The sequence below is a fragment of the Varroa destructor genome, unplaced genomic scaffold (assembly GCF_002443255.2).
Source record: "Varroa destructor unplaced genomic scaffold, Vdes_3.0 BEIS01000003.1, whole genome shotgun sequence".
Classification (NCBI taxonomy): domain Eukaryota; kingdom Metazoa; phylum Arthropoda; class Arachnida; order Mesostigmata; family Varroidae; genus Varroa; species Varroa destructor.
The window spans coordinates 25,683,028-25,705,391 of NW_019211456.1; the positions used below are offsets into that span (position 1 = coordinate 25,683,028).

At 38.5% G+C, this 22,364-nt stretch overlaps 2 protein-coding genes across 3 annotated transcripts; one reads left to right on the plus strand and one right to left on the minus strand.

Annotated features, from left to right (window-relative positions):
* The first annotated feature begins 98 nt into the window (after positions 1–98).
* Positions 99–12,732, plus strand: LOC111247292 (uncharacterized). Of its 2 annotated transcripts, XM_086985334.1 has the most exons (12): positions 99–2,862; positions 4,572–4,706; positions 4,895–5,075; positions 5,471–5,683; positions 6,285–6,501; positions 7,012–7,085; positions 7,213–7,412; positions 7,820–8,048; positions 8,793–8,997; positions 9,917–10,060; positions 11,770–11,895; positions 12,136–12,732. In XM_086985334.1, the coding sequence occupies exons 1-12, from the start codon at positions 2,591–2,593 to the stop codon at positions 12,204–12,206; spliced, it is 2,067 nt and encodes a 688-aa protein (XP_086841460.1). In that variant the 5' UTR covers positions 99–2,590; the 3' UTR covers positions 12,207–12,732. The 2 variants fall into 2 exon arrangements, with proteins under 2 accessions (XP_086841460.1, XP_086841461.1); XM_086985335.1 differs by lacking the exon at positions 99–2,862 and having other exon boundaries at positions 4,257–4,706; positions 4,932–5,075.
* A 3,056-nt stretch (positions 12,733–15,788) lies between these two features.
* Positions 15,789–19,050, minus strand: LOC111247155 (MFS-type transporter SLC18B1-like). Its single transcript, XM_022797769.2, has one exon. It carries the CDS (start codon positions 18,262–18,264, stop codon positions 17,014–17,016), a length of 1,251 nt encoding a protein of 416 aa, XP_022653504.1. The 5' UTR covers positions 18,265–19,050; the 3' UTR covers positions 15,789–17,013.
* Between the last annotated feature and the right edge of the window lie 3,314 nt (positions 19,051–22,364).

Genomic DNA, 22,364 nt, shown 5'->3' on the forward strand with positions numbered 1-22,364 from the left:
AAAGCAAAGTTGTATTCTAGTTTACCTGGGTAAATTGCATTATTTAACATTATTTGGAGTTTATTTGGACAACATTTCATTAAAGTTCAGTAAGAATAATACTGCAAGCAAACTTTTGCCATATGATACTCTTCACGAAGAATATTATACTGGAGAAACGCGTTGCTTAAAACATCTTTCGTCGGAGCCAATGGGTTGTTGCGCTTAAAACAATCAGATGTTTATCACATGCACCTACGCTGTATCCAGTGGAACTAATTATGTAAAAACACACTAACATAATTTTACATGTCCTGTTATTTGGAATATAAACATATTTGAGCGACTTTCTAACTAAACTAACAAGTTCTTAATTTAAAATCAAAACAGTATTTTTATCCTTATTTTTAAATAAACATAGTGTTTAAATTCATCTGTCAAATCGGGCTAAAACTCTTGTTATATCTAACATTGTTTCATGTTAGATCTAACAACTGTTGAGATTCTGAAACTGAACGTTTTCTGCTTGGTCACTTGTATCGCTTTAAGCTGAGTTTTACGAAAATCGAGACTCGATCTATTTCGATGAGCGCTAATCATACTTAAATCGTCATAATAGATACTGTAGTAACAGTAGTTATTGCTATTGTTATTATTATCATCATCACACAGAACATTCAATTATATAGGAGTATCTCTTTAAATCTTGTACTATAACGATACCAGCCATGACGATACTGATGTTTAATAATCAGCTGCATAACAACATCTAGACAGGTGGAACGTATTCCACGCTATTAAAAGCGATATGAAAAACAGGGCGGTCATTAACAAAATGCTTCTTTATACTGTGTTTCGTTTGTGATAAATAATTTTTCAAAAAGCCCTGTGTACAAAAAACGATACGCTGTCGAAGTTCCATGGTCATCATTGGATATACAGCAAGAGTTGGGGTACGCTTGAAAGAACACGTCTTGAAATCCGCTCGTCAGTGTTTTTAGGCTGCCGTTACAAGAAAGGATACAATTAAAATGGAGGACGCCATTGTTCTGCAAATCTGGTTACATTGCTCAACTCGAAAATCATTAGCATTGTATAGAAGTTTTCCAAAAATAATTTTTTTGCGAGAAAATAAAATTCATTCTAATTATCCCCTGCCTTAGGTCACCATAGTATACAACAAGCCTTCGCCGCTGTTGAGCTGAACGTTTCTCCACGCAACAAACTAATGTTGTTTCCTGAGCTTGTGAATGACCACTTTAGCGCAGGAAGCGACTTCGGCTATAATAATAACCTTTATATTGATTTGGCCATTTTGCTAATCGACCCGCTAGGATGGAGTGACTCGCCACAAAGCAATCCTTCACTCACAAAACCCTTCACTATCCCCGTTCCACCCATATGCACGCATTATCCCATTACCTTTTGTATTCATCCTTCATTACTATTATTACTAGACGTTACTCTCCATAGCGCTATGAGCTATAAGAAGCTTTACAGTGGAAAAAAGCTGCCCAATCTTGGCTCTTCAATCATCGCTAATGTTCAACCTTTCTCCCTTACCGACCGCCTTAGATGGGTCTACATCAAAGATGTCTGTTGAATAGAGACAGTTACCAATGTATTAATGAAGGTTGGAATTTACGGAAGAAGAACGGAAGCGTTAAGTTCAAAATAACACATGCGCCCTCCGGTGAACTAGAACTGTGTGTAGATTTATGTTGTGCTACTAGCTAATCCTATAAAGAGATTCTCATTGCTAATGTATGCTGACCTTGGCGGCACGTTTCGACTGCGCTGCGTCGTTCAATAAAGACGTACCTGTTGTGGGATTCGTGTCCCCTTTGAGCACTAGGCTCACTTGTCGCTTCGACAAAAAGAACATTGTTATCTACTAACAATGTCAATACGGATAGACAGATGGCAGCTTCATGGAACTGCCATTCACGTTCGTGGCAGACCAAAATTATTGATATGTTTGAATCTGTATATCCCACGAACTGCTATAATTTTGAAAGTCTATGTACAACCACAATCGCACTCTGTAATTAGAAGTTGGTCGGGTTTAATCATATCGATGCTTCAGACCGTATCGTAACCAGAGTTGATACTTTTCGCTCCAATGCGCTCAATTAATTATACGGTAGCTGCCCAAACAATGAAATGCTCTCCAACGAACCCTTTACTTTACTATTTAATCTGTGGTTTGGTGTGGCCAGTTCGATTGTACGAATTCTAAAGACGTCTGCTCGACTTAAGCTGCACCAAAGTTAGGCCGAGGATCTATGCCTGAGAAAATTCGCATGCAGGGTTATGCAATTTTCAGTAAAGCACTTATTGATGTCCAAAAACCTGTAGCAGCAGATAAAAAACCTATTGGGTAGGTTTTTTGATGATATCATGAGTTTTACAGGTACGGTTCCGAGTTAAACTGCGCTCAACAAATTCTGGAATCTTAAAGACAAGTATCCAAATAGCACAGACGACAATGACAGCCATAGGCGGTTCGCAGAATCCGTGTGGATTTGCTGATTACCGACTATTTCTACGTGATATTGCTGAAACGATTCGCGCACAAGCGTGAGCAGCGAACCAATGAGCATTTCTAAAAATGCAGAGCTTGCACTTTATTGCATCAAAAACTTCCAGTGAGTGCTGGCTCATGGTAGTGGCCATTGTTATGGTCTCATGGACGACTGACTTTGTAGTTCTCGCCGCGAAGTCTCCCATAGGTGACAGTGGAGTACAGAGCGTCTTTTTTCAACAAACACGTCTTAATGAAGCTAACCTTTATGCCGATCGTGTCTTTCATGTGCTCAATAATATGATGAACTCTACTAATCTTACATTCGTCATTAACTGCGTCAACAAGGATTATTTCAGGTAAATTATATATGTGAGCGTAAGCACAGAGTAAAAGCACTTTATTCACAACATTTGCACTTTTCTGGTCAATTATTTAATTTCAACTTTAAAAAAACACGCGATATAAATTTAGGCTTATACAGCAGACTAACGGTAAAAAACTATATCTGCAAGAAAGTTCACTGTAACGCCGTACTGGCTGGGGATACGTTAAATACCAACATTTTCACAATATGACTTGTAGCACGCAATTGTACTAGCGCTCTCAAAACAGGTGCTAATATGTCAACTATATAAAAAAAAAGTAATTCTAATTCTCTTAAATTGTTTAAGAATAGCGAACAAAAGCATGAAAAAATGTCTTATCGACTCGCTGGAGATATTTTGTTGGTGCTGGAAGATAGCACCAAATAAATTTGGGTAGATTTCTATGTTAGCTTAAAAGCTTCGGATGCTCTATGACTCAGACAGTTTATAGTCCTTTTTTAATATAATCGCGGTCGAGATGCAGCGAACCGGCTTTTTAGAACCGAACTCAGCACTAAAGAATTTCATGTCAGCCAAACAAAAGCATGCAGGATTGTATAAGTACTTTTTTTATGCTTAAGTTATCTAAGTTACAAAGTTTCCGTATCTTAGTAGATAATAAAGTGATGCAATACGCTAGCATTTTGATGTGCATTTAAAAAATAATAACACTGGGCTAATGTTGTTGGATATCCACTGGATTAGGTGTCCACTTCGTCCAGAACGCTGAGGTGGCAAAGTATGTGAGAGAACTGATGACTGACTTTATGATATATTTCGTTTTAGTTAGCTTAACAATGTTCCAAGGGCGCACACACTAGAAAATCATAAGATAATTAAACCAGTAAATAGAAAAACGTTCGTTATACGTCATGCGTCTGTAGATAAGCTATCAATGATTTCCCTTTATGACGATCTTTAATAGGTATTTGTAATCAACACTATCTGTAGGTACGCCTCGAAGCTTGCTATCACACTTCAAATAATCGCTAAATATTGTGACAATTAGCGTTATTTTTCCGAATCTCGCAACCTGCTTCATGATTAACTGGGTGATAACATTGTTCTGCCAATAGAGTTAAAAACATTACATACATAAATACAGAAATGCTTATTCCACCTCTTTCACATAGCATCATTCCCAGCCATGTTATGTCTTTCTAAGTGATAAATATAGAAAAATCGTTTCTCCCTCGTATTCTGTAATTGACATATAGCATAAAAGCCTCAGAGGTCTTTCATATAGTCTATAGTCCGTATCTGAAGCATTAGAACTAGCAGTCGTTAAGTAACGGCCTCATAAACAGAAGGTCGTGAATTTTCAATAGCCTTAAGCTTTTGTTTTTAAATTTACTCTCGATCAATTTTAGAAACTTTTGGGCATATAGTAGTTTTTATTACAACACTAGTCAAGCATTAGTACCAAGGCACATGCTTTTTAAGCCACAATTGTTTGAAGAGCAAAGCGACGTGTATGCATTATGGATATTATATTTAGTAATTAATCCTAGATAAAGAAAGAGTGAAATTCACGCCAGTGCAATGCAGGGACTTACCGCCGGAGATATGCCACAATTTGGGTGGTACTTTTTTTGCAAAGGCTGAACATTGTATTATCGTCGTATTGATTAATATTTCAATCCTAGCTCATTTAAATAGCCCATTCACGTTCCATTATTCCAATGCCTATTCAAATGCAGATACGAGTTCGCTATCCAGAACGTTCTTAAGAAGGCCGAGAGAGCATACAGTCTGGTGCAGATAGATACCGTTCCCCTTAGCACGTTTATGACTACCCGGATATTGCAACGGCTTTCAACAACAGGCGACATGTGGTATGTGCCATATTTGTACCTCAAATATACATCTGCCACGTATATTAAATCCCATTGCAAGCCATTCAATTATTATAATACGGTGAGATACTGAGCTGAAACGACTAAGATCAATAAATATAATAACAGATCAGATGATATTGTAATGGTGCTAGCCTAACAAACACATTCACATTTGTCGCATGGAGGTATGATATTTTTTTGTTATGTTGGGATGATGGAAAGGACAACCTCAAGTCCAATAATACGATCACTGCTAGAGATCGAGCTGATACCCTAGACGACCTAATGGAGATCTTTAAAGAAGAAGTAAGAGAGTTCGGAAACGTACGGTGGATCTTTTGGAATTGGCAGCATGTCATGAAAAGGGTAACAGATAATCTTAGAATTTTTGAAGAATAATAAATATTAGGTATTGTTTCTTGCGAAGATTAAAATAAAAATAAATCAAAAAAACAGTAAAATAAAAAACGATCAAAATATGGTTTCAGCTATATCCGTTTATTAACAGTTCTCAATCGACCATATCTACAGCTTACATAACTATCCCTAAGAACTGCATTAGAAAACAAAATTTTAAAAACATCTCGGTCTTTAAAGGAAATTGAATACTGTTAGTATTTTTTTACAGTAATTTCATTCAGATATTACGTAATTCTACTTCATCATCCGTTTTTTCAATCGTTAGATGTAGAGTACTTTTCAGATAATAGTAACCCAATGCATTAATCCCGTGCGTCCTTTCTCTACACGTCTTCTCTCAGATCCAAACAATATGCGGTGTGATCTATGTAAATATAAACGGAAGCGCACCGTTCATTCTAGCAGAACCAATGGATGAAATTCGGCGCTGCGGAGGCCGTATAATATTTATGGATATCGAAAGTCCGACCATAAGCGCCCTTCGAAATCCACGAGAAGTCGATACGAGCATTTTCAAGCACGAGATCAATTTCGCTCAGCTCAAACACCTTCAGGTCAATATTGATTTAGAGAAATCTTCTATCAAATGAGCATGATTTGCGCCCTAACTGAGAATAACCTATATGACAGATCTATATGTGTTTACGTTTCGACGCAGCATAAATGTAACAAGGGTAAGTGCTTCGCCAAAGGTGCTCTAATGAAACCATTATTTTTGAGTTTAGTGCCTGTAATCGCCGTCAAGCATTGCTGGATTTGATTGCATAATCAACAACTTCATAGATCCTACAGATAAGATGGCCTCAATGAAATGCAGACTCCAAAATGGAGGGATAGTCCTTTAAATATGTAAGCTCCTACAAGATGTCGATAACTTAGGGAAACGTTTGAACAAGTTGGCTTCGAACGTAAGAACATGCAAATGCATAACATAACTGTAAATGCACACGGTTGTACAGTAAACAAGCACAGAGGAGAATCTGCAGATACTTTGACATTGATGCTCCAATCTTTAACATGAAGCGAAGTGGCAAAACTTTGCTAATTGGAACATGGAAAACGACTGTGTGAAGCAATTTCGTCCGGGTGAACAAAATCTAAGAACTCCCAGTAAAATCGTTAACACAACAACTCGTATTATTAATTTTCTGTCAGGTTCTATGCGGCTTGTTGAATAGGAGCCAGGGCTATCCTTTGACTGACTACTGTGAGGAAAATCCTCAAAAAGAGATACTCAGCGCTCTCGCACGGAAAGTAGAACTCCACTTCAATTTTAGTTCAAGCGGATTTTTCGGTAGAAGACTGAAAACTGAAGATTACGACTTTCACGAACGTGAAAAATCGTTCTATCTGCACCAGGGAAAATACAACGGTACAGGTTACTTCCACGACTAAACGACATTTTTAAAAACCAGCGTCTATATGATTCTAAACGATTTTAGCAAGCTGTACCTCTAGTATTCCAATCGCAGGCAGAATCAACCTCATAGAAAAGCTTATGTCTGCGTTTCGCTATTCATGCGAGTAGGAATGTTGTTGGGACGTTTCTATACTGGTATAGCAAATTAAGAAAGAAAAGTAGAGCCGAAGAAAAAAGTAAAAAACTTAGATGATAGTGGACGCACATTTTTTTTCATTCTTATCTCCTACTCTAGGGCTTTATTTTAATTACTTGTATTAATCGATTATTGGCTGACTAAAATAAACGTTCGCAGAAGCGAGTTGCTGGGATATTATGGCGAACCTACTGATGCAATACAATAAATTTGCTTTCATAGGTTGCATTAAAAATGTGACCAAGTAAATAATTTATTTAACAGTGCTCTATATCTTTGGCGTTGCATGTTCCATTGGCTACTCCTAATGTGTGACTGCTTTACAGGTCTCATTGGTGATCTTCAGCAACGTCTCTTTGATATCAACGTAGTTAGTGTTTTTCCATCGGAGGACCTTCAGGTAGGTGCTTCAGAAGGGGCTATCCCTGTGTTGTGATTGAATCGTGACAGAGTTTCAGTGAGTTCAATCATTCGGCCTATTAAATTATGCTTGTTTCATTTGTTTAATAAATTGGAGTTTGTTGCAGGATGCCATCACCTTTGCTTCGTCGTATTACCGCTTTGATCAGCTAACGTTTTTTGCGCCACCGGCAATTATGGAGTTTGGCTCGCTTAAAACGATCTGGATGCCATTTAAACCTGATGTTTGGGCCTGTGTTATCGCCATGATTATTGGAGTTTCCAGCATCATGGCTATATTCGTAAAATTAAAGTTCGGCAAAACTTGGTCAGTTTCAAACTTTATTTTCCCATTAATGCACATATGCATTTTCCAAGAATTATTTTTGCCGTACGAGATGTTAGTCATTTGATACGAATACAAATTCAAAAAAGCCTATTTTAGATGTTTTAATTTTCGATTTTTATGCAATTTTAGATGTTTATGCAAAACTGCGCTAGCATTATATTGGACTAAAACCTTTTAGGTAATAGCGTATAATAAGGTATCGAACTTCATTACTTGCATGATGCATTGCAAATACTTTGGTTCACTAATTGTGTCGCAAACCTATGCGGCTTCAATGGCTCTTTTATCTGCAGCATGTCATAGCTGGTGAATGCTAGAGAAATGCCAACAATATTGGTAAGTACGAGTTTGGTCTTAATACTATTGTTGCTGATGTATTATTACAGGTTTTCATACAACCTGTTCTATATGTCGCAGCCAATGACAGCCCGATTGCCCGTTATACCGCGACAGTTCCATCGTGTTCTACCGATATATATACTCTTGGCCGCCTGGCTGCTAGGTAGCTACCTGATTTCTATGTTTTATTCAGGCGTCCTTACATCGTTTCGTCAACACCCGCGTACAACGCCTGTCATCGATACTTTTCAGGCTTTAGAAGCGATTCTTAGTCAGGTTTGTAATTCGGAATTGATTGTTAAGGTTTGTTTTAGTAGAAGCTTTCATCGTTTAGTTTCACTACCTAAAGTGCCTTTAAAGAACAAACCGACTGGAACTTTGGATTATCGATGAAATTAAAGCAGACGAAAGTACACCTTGAAACAAACTTTTGTGACCCCTCTAATCGTGCCCTTAGTGGCATCCCCCTTATTCAGGGGAAGGGCAAAAGAAGGGTATGATGAACCAATGTTATTAAGGATTATTCCTTTGTCCTATTTTCAATCGAATTCATAACCAAGGAACAAATCACGATTATCAAAAATTCTCTTTCGCTACTCATAACATTATTCGTTGATTTATCAAAAAGTAGCATTCATTTCAACGAATTTTTTTTTCATAAAATGCACCCTCCGAAGGAATAAAAAGTATCGCATTTTTTTTCTAGTATAAACTGCCATGTACTCAAGTTGTCTTCGATCTGATTAGCAAATTTCGTCTGCTATTGGTGCGTAGCTTGGAAGTCTTTTAAATTGCCAAATAGCACCGGGCCTACTCGTTCTGGTAAAAACTTTCGCGCTTACGTTGTCTCGGGCATGAAGCACAAACGAACTATTTAGAGGGGACCTAAAAGACCGTATCTATCAGTTGACTTCTGTGGTCATCAGAATCAGAACAAAGCTATAGACATGGTACTAGAATCAAATTTAATATAATTGGTTTTGTCCAAATTTATCTGTTCTCCGTGCTGCCTCTTTGTAGCAAAGCAAGAGGTCGTCGACGTCAACGACATGTTCGGGTGATTGCATGGCAGTAGCTGTCTTGAACGACACGAAATATCGAGCAATTCTTAAATCCGAGGGTGGAAGCAGCTATCTGGACCTCGCTCGTAAGCACCTCACCTACTGCAGCAAAGTGGAACAGTGCATCGATCTGGTTATACAACGAAAACATGTATTCTTGTCCTGTAAGTTGATCAAAAGCTGAACATTGTAAATTGAAGCAAACAAATCGAGTCCCACTGACGACTGAATACGGACATAGAGAGCTGACGTTTTTTCGCTTATAGAAATTTTGCTTTTATAACTATTTCTATTTACTCTTAGTGTTTTATTTATCTGTAGAACGGTAACCATTAAAGGATTGGGATGACACAGTTTATTCAACTGAAAGTAAACTGGGGTAAATATTAAATGAAGTATGGCTGGATATAATGATGAGGCGACGTATATATGGCGATGCATAAAAATAATCTTAAACGCGATTTTAACACTACTAATGACTAACGTTATTGCGGCGTTGTTGAAATAGGGCGTTATAGTATGCTACATGTTAATATAGTCCGACTGGTCTTAACGGGGTGTGGCTAAGTTGCTATGCAGATTTGCTAAAACGTTGTGGCAGGCATTTAAGAAATATTATGTTGCTATAGCAAACAACAGAAGTCAGGAGCCTCAATCAGGAGTCATTCGTCCTTGTAGCCCCGCTTACGGAACTACGAGGCCACGTGCGCCCATGTTACGGCCTTAGCACTAGTTTCCAAAGAGACTGAAGGGTTTAAAGCTTTGCGGCATTCCGAATCGAAAATGATTCCAAAAAAAATCGTACGCAAAGCATCATCAGCTCAATTAAGCGGTTAGATATTACAACAAAAGTCCTTTCGCACCGATTTCATAGCGAGCATTAAGTCGTAACAGCAACGATCGCCAACAACTAAAGCACATTTGACAATACCAAAACTACTGTGGATCATGAAAAGCTGTCATGCATCCACAGATGTCGTTAATAATTGTCTTAGAATCGTGCGGGATACCGCAAGATTCGTAAAGCTTTGGTGTATCCTGAAGTAAAGCCTTAATTTTTGCATCACGTTTGCTCTCCAACAGCGGACTATACAATGAAGTGGTACGTGGGCACAGATCCGAAAAATGGAGTTGTTCAGCGTGCAAAAGACAATATCAATGCCGGACGCTTGTCTATAACCCTTCAAAAAGGCTCCCCCATCCAAAATCAAGTCACTCGTATTAATCGTAAGTACTTCAACGCGTTCAGTTCTCGCTTTTCTTCGCACAAACACACCTCGGAGTCTGATGAATTCACATAGCAATGCTGACTAGTCATTCCTTAATCCAATTTTATCTATTTATACAAATGTTCGTGAAAGAAGTTTAGCAATACCCAGGTTGATTTTGGGTTTCCGCTAGATTATTTCATTTAATTTCTTCCTTTTTTTTAAACACGAAACAAGCTTTTGTGTTCTAGTCATAACAGCATAGTTACCAGAAGTCTTGGCCTCATTAGATTTTATAACGTCATTTAACCGACCAATAAACGCACCAGCCCGAAGAGTAAAGTTAAAGAGAACTAACGATGAAACTCTGATTATCCAAGTATTAAACAGCCGACCCATCATTCGCTTTACAGATCTTTTTAGTACGACTTATAATACTTATGTAACTTTGGTTGTAAGAAATTTCTCGAGAAGGGAGCGTGTCTTCCTCTATTTCTCAATTAATTGGCCGGAAACACTTACAAGCCATTAAGGCGCGTCCTAAATAGAAACGAACATTTTTTAGCTAATCACAGACAATAGCCGAGTCTACGGAAAAAGAACAATTTGTCAAGCTTCATTTGCAAATGCTGCTACAAACTATTTTTGTAGCTTTACATTGTGAAGAGCAGCTTATAAGTTTTGTTATAAGCTTATGATGTAAGTTCCACTAACCTACTCCTCAGGAGTCTTTAAGTCGACTATTGAAAGGATAACCTAGAATGATGTTTCATCAGTACTATTGTCTTATTCTACTGGTGCGACTGATCCGGAATCAAATGGGGCACCGAAGACCAATCTAGCCCACTTTAGAAGTACAGAACGACCCTATTTAGATCTTTAACTATAATATGCGATCGGAGTAAGTAATCTTGACCTGACATAATTAGTTAGTTTCGTTAAACATGGTTAGTTAGAACATCGTTGTTTTGTTTAGGGTATAGCAAATTATTTCCCCTAAAATCTACAGCGATAACGATTTCAAAAAAGTGTTTAATGAAAGTTCCAGTGATTAGTACCATCGGCTCTGACTCGACCCTTAAGAAATTGAAGTTAACGATTTATAAATACGGTAATATATTTTTTTTGTAGATGGATAAAGAAATAAATGAGTAATGGTACTAACACAGTAGGTACAGTTGTTCATTTCCTAGGTATGCACTACCGATATCAGCAGGCACATAAAACCTAAGAGGTAATGGAGGAAGGGCTTACCGAGTGGACAGAAAAGTTCGGTATTACCATCTTTGCCTATTGTTGAGTATTAAATGAAAATAGTGACCAAGTTTAGCTTGGCTATATGGCCCACCTACCATATTGTAGCAATAACAGTCGTAGCACACCGAGATTTTTTTGAAAAAAATCAAATAAATTTATGTTCAAGCTGGTCAGTTGGAGAGTAGGAATGCACGAAGTGAACAGCGAATATGGCCTTATCGTTCGAAGCAAGATGCTTCTCTATTCTATAATCATGGTTATGTTGTTTATGACTGAAATGAGTCTCGTCGTCGTTTTCCTAAAGCGTACCTGACGCCCAAATACTTTATGCTTTTTTCTGAAATAAAAATAAATCTAGTCTTTTCAAATATCTGATTAGATCTGTGGTCAGCATTATAGCTTATTATTTATAAATACTTCAAGATTTCAGCAAGTACTGATAATAGAATTGTATATGTGTACGCTCTGCAGAACAGCTTTTCGAACTCGGAGCGTTCGAGAAAATTGTGGCCTTGGAGGAATATCAGCTCAAACCGATTTACAACAAAACCAATTTAATTCCTCCATCTTCCGTGATGACTACGACCGACATGAGAGGTTCGTGGCCACATCAAAATATATGTCGCATATATGCAAGCTAGTAGTGGATGCTGTTCGGGTCATACATATAATTTGCATATTTAGGTGGAAGTACAAAGTAAGACCTGGGCACGATTCATCAGCTGATGGCTAGGAAAGACGATCTAAAGCTAGACGTTGCCTTACGTTACTAACAATTTGCGATATTACTATTTTTTACCAAAAGAAATATTTTCATATATTTTCTACTTATTTCAGGACTATTCGAGTTATTTGCGATGGGAAGTTTTTTTAGCTTATTGGCTGCGTTGTTAGAAAGACTTCTTTAGGATGGCCTGTGTGCCTGCGTGCTATTGTCGAAGCGTTGTGACTATACAAGCCGAGTCCTGCGAGACTCCCCCATTGTGAGAAGTGGCCACAGAGCTAGAACCGACCGTTGCAGCCCAGCTGAGGGAATGCCCTCTTCTAGACGACATGGCAATCTGTCGAAGAACTTTCTGAGCACGCAAAAAAGCCTCTTTCTATTAGCAGATAGCTCTGATCTGCTACGCGTTCCATTTTAATGTCTGGCCACGAATTGCAGTAACAAGCGCTCTCAAAGTAGCAAAAATACGATCGTGAAACGACTCAGCTAGTTTATGTTTAATAATACACCTACGTAATAGGAACGTTGACTAGGACTACGTTATTGGCATGTTCAGGTTAATTAATGATTGCTTAATTGAGATTAACTGAAGAGGACAAATAGATGCGAGCTAGGGACGTCATTCTTGGACTAATATTATCTAATATATTTATCACATGAAATGATACGATGAAATAAAAAGAAAAACATATTATTTATTGAAACTGAAATCTTTTTATGTAGTTTCTATTTTTTACTCAGTCAGCATAAATGCTTCTCCAGTTTACAGCATCAACAGACATAATTCATAATGTCCGGTATGGAACTAAGGCGGCCTTTAGAAAAGCCGACAATGGAAAAACAACATCGCCCATGTAACTAATTGAAGACTCAAGCTAATAGATCTGTTTCTTTATTGGTTTGGCGTTGTAGCGTTGATAAATTACCTTTCACTATAAAGTCGGCATTCTCAGTAATCATAAAACAAATGATAGTAACAATGTGATCCATTGATAAATTACAGGAGTAAATCGAGAAGTAAGATATATTTTTAAGTGTGTCGAATCTATTTATACCCGTGTTATATTATATATTCGCATACTTCAGCTTCCGTCACTCACAGATGCACTCCACGATTTCTAATTCTCGTAGGTTTTAATTGGTCTAGCCATCTTAGGTGTTTTCCAGGGAACTGCTTGACAGGCCACTAACAATGTAGATGTTTAATGACCACCTCGAACAGACAGGTTATATCTATGAACGTGGTAGTTCATACGGATTTGAAGTGAAAAACTGTTAAACCACACCGAGTTCTTGCTATTAAATGGATAGTTATCATTACAGTTGCATGTCGTTACAAACAAATGGAACAACAGCAATGCTAACAAACTCAAAATGAGTCAATCGCGATTACGATACGCTCTAATGGAACGATCTATCTAGTCTAATGGAAGTTAAAAAGCACAGTTGGTTTAATTAGCTCTAAGTTTAGTACATCTAATACTACTACTGTGGGTTAGCTACGAGAGGGGATCCACACCAGCATACTTATAGCTTGATCTAATATTTACAAGCACATAAAAACTTGCGATTTTCTAACTAGTTCTCTATATAAGACGCGTGCAGAAGCTGTAACCCGTCACCATTCGTGTTGAGTATACATGTGTACATTGATTAAAATTATAGGATTCGTCCTTCGAGTTTATTTTACGTTAAACGTACCACCATTTTGTCATTAGGGGATTGGGGTTGTACCACAGCTGCTGTTTCGATGAAAATACGTTTAAATTCCTATCGCAATATAAGATGTCGTAGTATCCGACATGTGCAATATTATTCTGGATGAAATACCTAAATACCCATTTGACCGAGTTGTACGGGTCAAAATGATCCCTTGGACATTATCAGGGTTCACCCTGTTTTCGTACTGATCAAGGTTGTTTGGTCTTAAAGGACCCTCAAGTGAACCGATGCTGCGAAATACAGTGAAGCCTAGCAATCTGAGTTTATAGCTAACGGGTCGAAGGCACCACAGTGGGCTGTAAAGCGATTTAGCATATTTTAGGAAAGCAAGCACCTCACAGTGCTATGAAAATGTAAGCATTTTTTTCTAGATCACGACCGAAATGATAGATAGAATAAATATCATCTACCATGACAGGGTTCAATAATATTTCGCTTATCTTCGTAGTTGTTTCTCACCTGTTTTTTCTGCTACAGGTTTCGGTACCGTTGCGTAGTATTACGTCAAATGAACCTGTCAGGGTTAAGGCTTAGTGTAAGCTATCTAAAGGACCAGCATCAAGCATCCAGAATCAGGTATCAAAGACCACCAGATAAAGCCATCTCAACGGATGTGGGTCGCTTAAAAAAGTTTCAATCAGAGGTACTATGTTAAAGACATTTCCGCTTGATATTCTATGGGTCGGAAATGGACGGGTTATTATTATTACCCCTAAAAGGCATGATAAACCGTCATTCAGATTGCAGAGTGACAACTCTGTGTGTGTGCAGCGAATATTGATCGTGATACGGCAAGTATTGGCAGTATCATTGGCGGATAACACTACGAGAAGACGACGTGCTTGATGAACGAAGGTCCGCCCAAGTGACTCTTTGTAGATTCAATATCATAACCATATTTATACTAGACTCAGCTTTTAAAGTTACAATGAATAGTGCCTAATATAACGCCCCGATGCATCACATCTGTCAATTCGGGTGGTGTCTGATAAAATGAATTAACTATAATAAATTATTTCGGTGTAATGATAAGTGTGGCACAATGAGAAGTAAATGCAGGGCTTTTTACGGCGCCGGAACAAGGAATTATAATTACTATTTCTTACATGTTGTTAACAGATTCCGATAATTTTGTACTTGTTGAACATCTTTGTCACGGGGGCTTAGTGACTCCACCCTGTCTTCACCCCCTAGGTGGCTTCAGAAAGTTCAATAATTTATTTTAATCTGTTCCTTACGATTAATATACTAGGCGATATCATTCAGTTGGATCTTCTGGCGCGCGACTGACACGGATACCAATCTCTAACACCTCGGGTGAATTGAACATGGAGGTAATCCCTCAAATCTGGAAAAATCACATAGTCTAAACAGGAGACTTACGTCGAGACTGCATTGTTGTGGGTCCAACGGCAAACATGTTTTGCCGCTTTCAGATTTGTTTGTCTTCTATCCGATTTCCTCTCGTAACGTACCTCAATGTAACATACCTTTGCATGAAAACATTTCTATGGTAGTTGATTAAAAAAGAACTTGTCGAAGCAGACAATTACGTTTAAACTATGAAAGTTTCATATCACTTAACACATTATTTTTATTATTTTCCATTCGATTTGTTCTAGCCTCTTCTATTTACTTAACGAGACCAAAAAGTGGACACCAAAAATAATTCAATTAACAAGATACAAGGATATACAGCATTGTGTAGATTGCGGTTTTGAGGGCGATGAGCAATAAATACTGAAATTTTTTGTAATCGTATTGGCCCATACTTGAATGAATGAATTTTTTCATAGCTCGGGTAACTATTGCCCCAACGGCAAAAACAAGCACTTCATACATGTAGTTGCTACGGACGCGTATGTAACCATAAAGGCGTGTTTTAGAAGTTGGGACTATGGTGAAATAGAATCTCGAGACGAAACTCAATCGTCGCCAAAGCTTCATACTTCAAAGAATACGTATTATGTTTAGAGTGATCTCGAAATCGTCTTGCCATCTAATAAGTTTTGTACCAAAACGAATAAAATGAACGAGTATGATATAGAAATTTCAACTTTTCATTTATTTAACTTGATTGGCTTCTTTTTGTATTTCTGCATTGAAAAATTGACTAGCGTTTGAGTAATGGCCAAGTTCCCAGTATTATATTAGAGTGTCGTATGTCGATGTATGTACACAAACGTGAGTTTCCCTTAACGATCTCATGGTTGCTAATTGTTATCTTAAGTTTATGTACAGTCAACATGCGCGTAACAGTTCTAAAAACCCGTCCGCCTTGTGATTTCATATAGGTAACGGTAATACTGCACACTGTTATTATAACTATATACGGTTCCAACATTCGATAATGTACATTGTGGTGATTTTGTTTTCAATCCATATATCCATACGCAGCGTGGAATCAATATACAGAAGGTGTAGTACGTTATGGCAGCTACCGCCGAATGCTGACCATATTCACAATGGCACTTGACTTTCTATTTCTTGTTTACTTTATTATCATTTCGGGACATTTATTGAGTCAATGATTGGCAATCTAGGCTTGTGTTTTCATTACTGAGACATCTTTCTCTAACTAAGCTATATGTCCGCATAACTGCTCTGAAGCCCATTTGACACGAGAGTGATTAAATGCGTTTCTAGAATCATGCACGTTGTTCTTGATTTCAAGCGTCATCTGATCTTCTTTATCTTCCGATTGTATCTTGCAGATATTACGTTTTGCGATCGGATAAGTAAGACACAACGAAGTGATTCTGTATCTAGTACGCTTGTTGTTTATGCTCGGTCTTCTACGTAGTTTACATCTCTATCTTCTGGCACGCCGCAATTAGTGGTTTGCGCTGGTCTTGACTGATAAGAATTTATACTATACTAGTTGCGATTAAGGTCCGTCATCGTATCAGTAACTATCTATGTCCAACGTGCCCAGGACTGCGGGTCCTGACAAAACAACGTTTTGAGAGGAACTAATGCCTAGCGGCTGGCTGCGAACAACTTTTATCGAAGCAACGCCTGCTCATAGCGGGACTTATACTAATGCATCTTGAAGTGGCTGCACCTTTATTAGCACCAAAAAGCACAAAGAAGGAAAACCACACGAAGTTATACCCAACGTATTAATGTTGTACTAGTATATTAACGCCTGCTCTACCCCGAGATCATTGACATCAGCATTTCTAAGCGTTGGCGCCGGAATTGTTCTTAAAATAATACGGTTATAAGGTTTTCTAGAGAGATCAAGGTGAATTCTGTTTTCCTAATTCTCAAGGCAGATTGGCGATTGATACGTTTCGTTTAAGCGACTTGATTAGCAAGAAGATCGAGTAGATAATTGTGACACAGGAGGTAATTGAGGTAATGATGATGGACGCATCTTTAAGCGAGCTGACTTCGATAATAAAGTTGCCTAGAACCGGTCCTATGAAACAACCAAGAAATGAGGACCAGTTGGTGACAGCTGCGGTCGCCGTGTGGGCGATTTTACTATCAGTAATTTGGCACAGATCGTCACAGATCATCAAGTAACAACAGACGTAGAATGGGCCTATCGATAGGCCGAGAATCAGCTGCGCGACGTAGACTACCCACAGTGGATGGTCCCGCAGAGGCACAAGTGGGGGTATGAACAGCATAGCTGCAATTGTTGATATAGCGCAAATAAGTAGTATAAGCCGACGGGCTGCCGTTCGCTGGGTCAAAAAGCCCGACGTTAAACTCGACACGGTATAAGACCCAGCTGGCAAGAAGAAAGACAGCCCTACGGCAGTTGTTGATAGGGCGTACTTCGACAGAAGCATAGCAAATGTCGAATCATTAAATGTATCGACGATGTTCGATGTTGTGACCATGAGCATACACACGAGAATAGTTGGCCGAATAAGTTGCTTCAGGGATACGCCAGTCTCCTCGGCAGCACTGCTCGATGAGCTGGGTAGGAACAAGTATGCGACAATGACAAGGATATACAGCACAGAACTGTGGTAGAGAAACGGTAGGACGAAGCCTCCAGTGTCATATAGCGCGCCGGAAATCGCCGGGCCAATCGTCAAGCCAATACCGTATGTACATTCGAGGAACGGCACAGAAATATGGGATAGATTTGGTAATTGCGAACCACTCACAGAGTAGACGAGATTGAAACCGATCGACGCACCAAGCGATTGTAAAATTCGCAATCCTAGCAAAGCGAAGAATAAACCAGTACCTTCAAGGGCGAAGTAGTACACTGAAATCATGCAAAGCATGCCAGTTGCATCGAGCAAATAACCGAGAACTAAGAACGTCTTATCATTAATGAGATTTAGCATGGTCAACCTAGCGATCACTGGTAACATCGTTATGGCTACAACACTGTTTGCACTCATAATAATTCCATATTGAGCAACTGTCATTCCAACGAATGGCGCGTGTTCCGAAAGAAACGACGCCATGTGTGAGTCACCTGCTCCTTGGAGCAACAGGCCGACGCAGAGAAGGCCAAGCGTCACACTCGACCCTGGACGGTATTTCTTCATTGTGACAAGTAGAAGGTGCTAATACACTGCAACTCACGTCTACTTTGTCTATAAGTCAAAAGAAACATACAGATTTAGGTAATATCAATTGTCTTCGTAAGGTTACCAGGGCTTCCAGTAAAAAGTCGATCCTCGCAGCTGGCTGTGCCCTTTACCCCTCATACGTCAAAAAGTGTTTTTCACTCTAAGTAGACCTTGCCAAATCTTACGAAGGTTGTCAGTTGTAATAGTAATGGGTACAAAGGAAGTATTATCCGGTACACGATGCTGGCATCTGGGTCAAGTCATTGCCGTACATGCGATAAGATGTTTGCTATACGCCAGCAGACGGTTTATACAGCAGCTTTGGTCGCAGCGTCCGCACCCAGTTCCTGTCCAGTAAGAGCGACTAAAGCACTGCAGTCTCTCCTGCCGTCAGCAACTAAGGGAGATTAACGTTGTGCTGGACTGAACTCAGTGGAGTTCTTAGTCAGCAAAGCCTTTGCGCTTTCCTAGTACACCCGTTACTCTTTATGGCAATGGTATTTCTTCCTCCGTAAAGGATCCTCCTCTACCGCCGATACACGCTAATAGCAATCAGAAAATAGTGCTAGTACCGTCAGATAGTGGAACTCGTTGACGCGCCTTGAGTCGCTATTCGTCGTGCGACTCCTTCAACGACCAATCTCTACGACGCGTCCCGTCTCCCTTCAAGACGTTTACGGCGATGGAGTGAGCAGTTCTCGCCGATCAAGCTGCTGCGGTTTTTTCGAACCAGCCCTCGACTTCCTAGCGGCAGAAAGAAGCGACTCCGCACCAGTGCATAGTTGCGGCTACCCGCTAGGGTAGAAAGACAATAAATAAACTACTTAGAGTAATCATCTTACAAACGCACTAGACGCGTTTCTTAATTGGTTGTCTGCTTGCTGTATCTAGTTTGTGTTTTGCACTGCATTCCTTATGGGAACGGTTTGCTTGTTGACGTGTCTCTACACAGGTTTTGATTGACGATTTGAGCTGAAGATATCATGCAGCTGTCAAGTTACTAGGGCAGAGGTAAAGATTACAAGCGATTTATCTTTAATGTAACGCCCCTTCTGATGTCACAAAACTCTTTCGATTCATATACTTAAGCAGATGCTTTTTTCGTTTTAAAAATCAGCTATGTCATCACCAATATAGTGAAAAGAGCTAGGCAATCCCGTTAATAGATTTCTAAACACTGCCTTTAGTGGGCTGTTGTAACTAGTTATTTTCTAATTCGTTATTCTTTGCTTGCTCGTACTAAGCGCCTTAGGTATGAATGTTTTGAATGGGGAGTATCATGCCTGGCCTTTAGAACAGTCGATGTTCACGATAACGTGGAAAATATAACGTAATGTTGGTAGCATGATCACGATATACGGATAAGGGGTCCATAACGGTATCGGTAGTATCCCCAACACTACATAGAGGATAACATACATATACCTCTACAGATTAATTCATGTTTTTCCGGCTTATTTAGCGCATGCATTATTATGCGTTCTAAAAAAAGAACTACGAACTTATTGAAGGAGAAACAAGAATTCAATTAAGGGTAAGCTATTATTAATCGTATTTATATCCGAAGACTTCCTGCTCTTTCCCGAGAGTCTAAGGAGGAGTCCCATACGGCGCCGTCGAAGGTACAGGGTAAAAAATACTTACATAAAAGCACTTAGAAGACACTAGTAAAAACTGAAATCCAGGAAAAAGTACAAGGAAAATTGTTTAAAAGAGCACTGGAAAAATATTCAAAAAAAGATGGTGCATAAACGCAGATTTAATAAGAGTAGAATTTTTATTTAAAATTCAAAGCTTAATGTTGTAAATGCTCGTGCGCTTTGGCTCACGAAACCTCGAGCCACTTTGGATTTCATGAAAGCTTTACAAAAAACCTTTCTCGAACAGACACAATGATCCAGTTACTTGTTTACCTGCTCTATCCTCAAAGGCATGTTTAGGTGTAACCATCCGACCGTCTCCGATATTTCTCCAACGAAAAAATCCGTATGACTAACACAAGGGTTCGTCAGGACAAATTACCGCAAGTTTTTCGCAGTCGCAAGGATGTTTGAATTTTTGCTAGCGTTTAGACCGAACACGTATTATAGCTTAATGATCGCTGTCGACAGGGTACCAAGCCACTGTCATAACTCGTGGAGAAAATAGTAGTAGAATTCGTGTGCATACACATCGGCAAGCGGGCGAAAAACTTAATATTACTATGAGTAGTAATATGAACATATAGTAATCGAAGTTAACAAACTTTTTATTTGAATGATAGTCGAAAAGAGGGTCTTGCAAACAAAATTAGTCAAATCATAACCGAATAACATAATTAAGAAAATCCTCACAAATTTTACTAACAATAAATTGAAAGTTCTATGAAAAAACCATTCAAAACATTCAACGAACTTTACGTCCATGGCAAAAATTAGATATGCCTTCAAAAAAGGGTATTAGAGTTGCGAATCCATGGGCAAATAGTCGATCTTAGGGTCTTAAGGAAGGGCTAGCACGTATTAACGCGAAGCTGAAGTTTGTGAAGCAGCAACAGGTGCAGTAATAGCAAACAGTAATAAATTGTATGCTCAATCGAGTTAGAGAAAAGATAGACGTAGATAGTATTTAACAAAAATGAAAACGTGGGAAAAAATAAGTAAAATTAATATAAAATAGCGAAGCCTAGTGATGTCTCATTCAATAACGTTTTAGCACCCGAACAGTACTTATAAAAAATGAATTTATTAGGCAACTGATGCAAGCTTCGGCACAGACCGACAGTAAAAATAACTGAAAAGATCTGAGCTGAATAATCAATTTCCAGAAATAAGGAAGCAGCAAAGAAGCGGAGACTAAAATCAGCCAGCAGAACCAGTGCTCCGAAAATTAATGTTTTTTTTAAGTTTCTAGTCCTGAGGAGGAATTATAACAACTTTCTTCAATAAAATCCAGATGAAAAGAAAATTATCATTGGCATCGACCTCGTAAAGCAAAGTAAACCTTCACGTTACACAGTAAATTTCACAGTAAATTTTCACGTAAACCTTTTTAAAGTCATTCGAATAACGTAAATGAGGTCAGTAACCTTAAATAACCAAAGTTCAGCTTTAGTGCGGCTATAGTTGAAATGAAAACATTTATACACCTTTTTCAGTCCTACAAGTACAGCAATTGCTTGAAAAAACGAAACGTTATCCCAAAAATCTAGAGGTGCACGTCCCAAAAAGTAAGCTTAATAGATAGATTAAGAGCCAGTGGGTCGTCCTTTACCTTTTAGAAGCCAGCAAAGAACTCAAAGGAGGAATCGATAGTAATAATCAAAACAACTAGTCGATATTTACAATACTATCTTCACTCGATGTCATGCACAACAAACATGTATAGCTGTATGTTATATATGTATGTTCTAAGATGTACTCAGGCATGTGTTCCTCACCGGTAATAGCGAACAGGTTACAAATAGTCCATTTAATGTATCTAGGTGAGCAAATAAGAAATTCGAGAAAAGGCATTAGAGGATGTAACTTTTTTAATTAAGAAAATCATTGTGACAAAATTCAACAATTTATTAATGGGGGACGAAATCCAGTAAAGGCTTATCGGTCAAAGTACAAGCTTTCGCAAATCATAACAGGCTATGATTATTAGTAAAATTTAATATTAGGTTCTTCGAAATAAACCCTTAGAATCTCTGATTATTTTGAGCTTATTGCCAAAGATTCGGTTGTGATCTATAACTTTTAAGATAGCAGTCTGAATAAGTTAATCATGCTTACTCGGCAGCGATGCCAGCTCCAAACGTGTTTGAAAAAAAGGAAAAGTGTTCCGAAGAAACTGTTATTGAAATAATGAAAAGAAAAATAACAGACTAAAACTTGAAATTGTAATCAGATGGGGCCTCATGAAAGTCATAACTTAGAAGAAGCGGTCAGTACAGCCATTGGAACAATAGCGCAATACTTGAATTCAAATTTAGCAGAAAAAAATTAGTGCGAATTGCCCACTAAGTCTAGGATTCTTCACAACCTAGTTCATGGCGGAGTAAGAAATATGATGTTTAAGAGGTAAACTTGAACTTAGTTATTAATACTCAT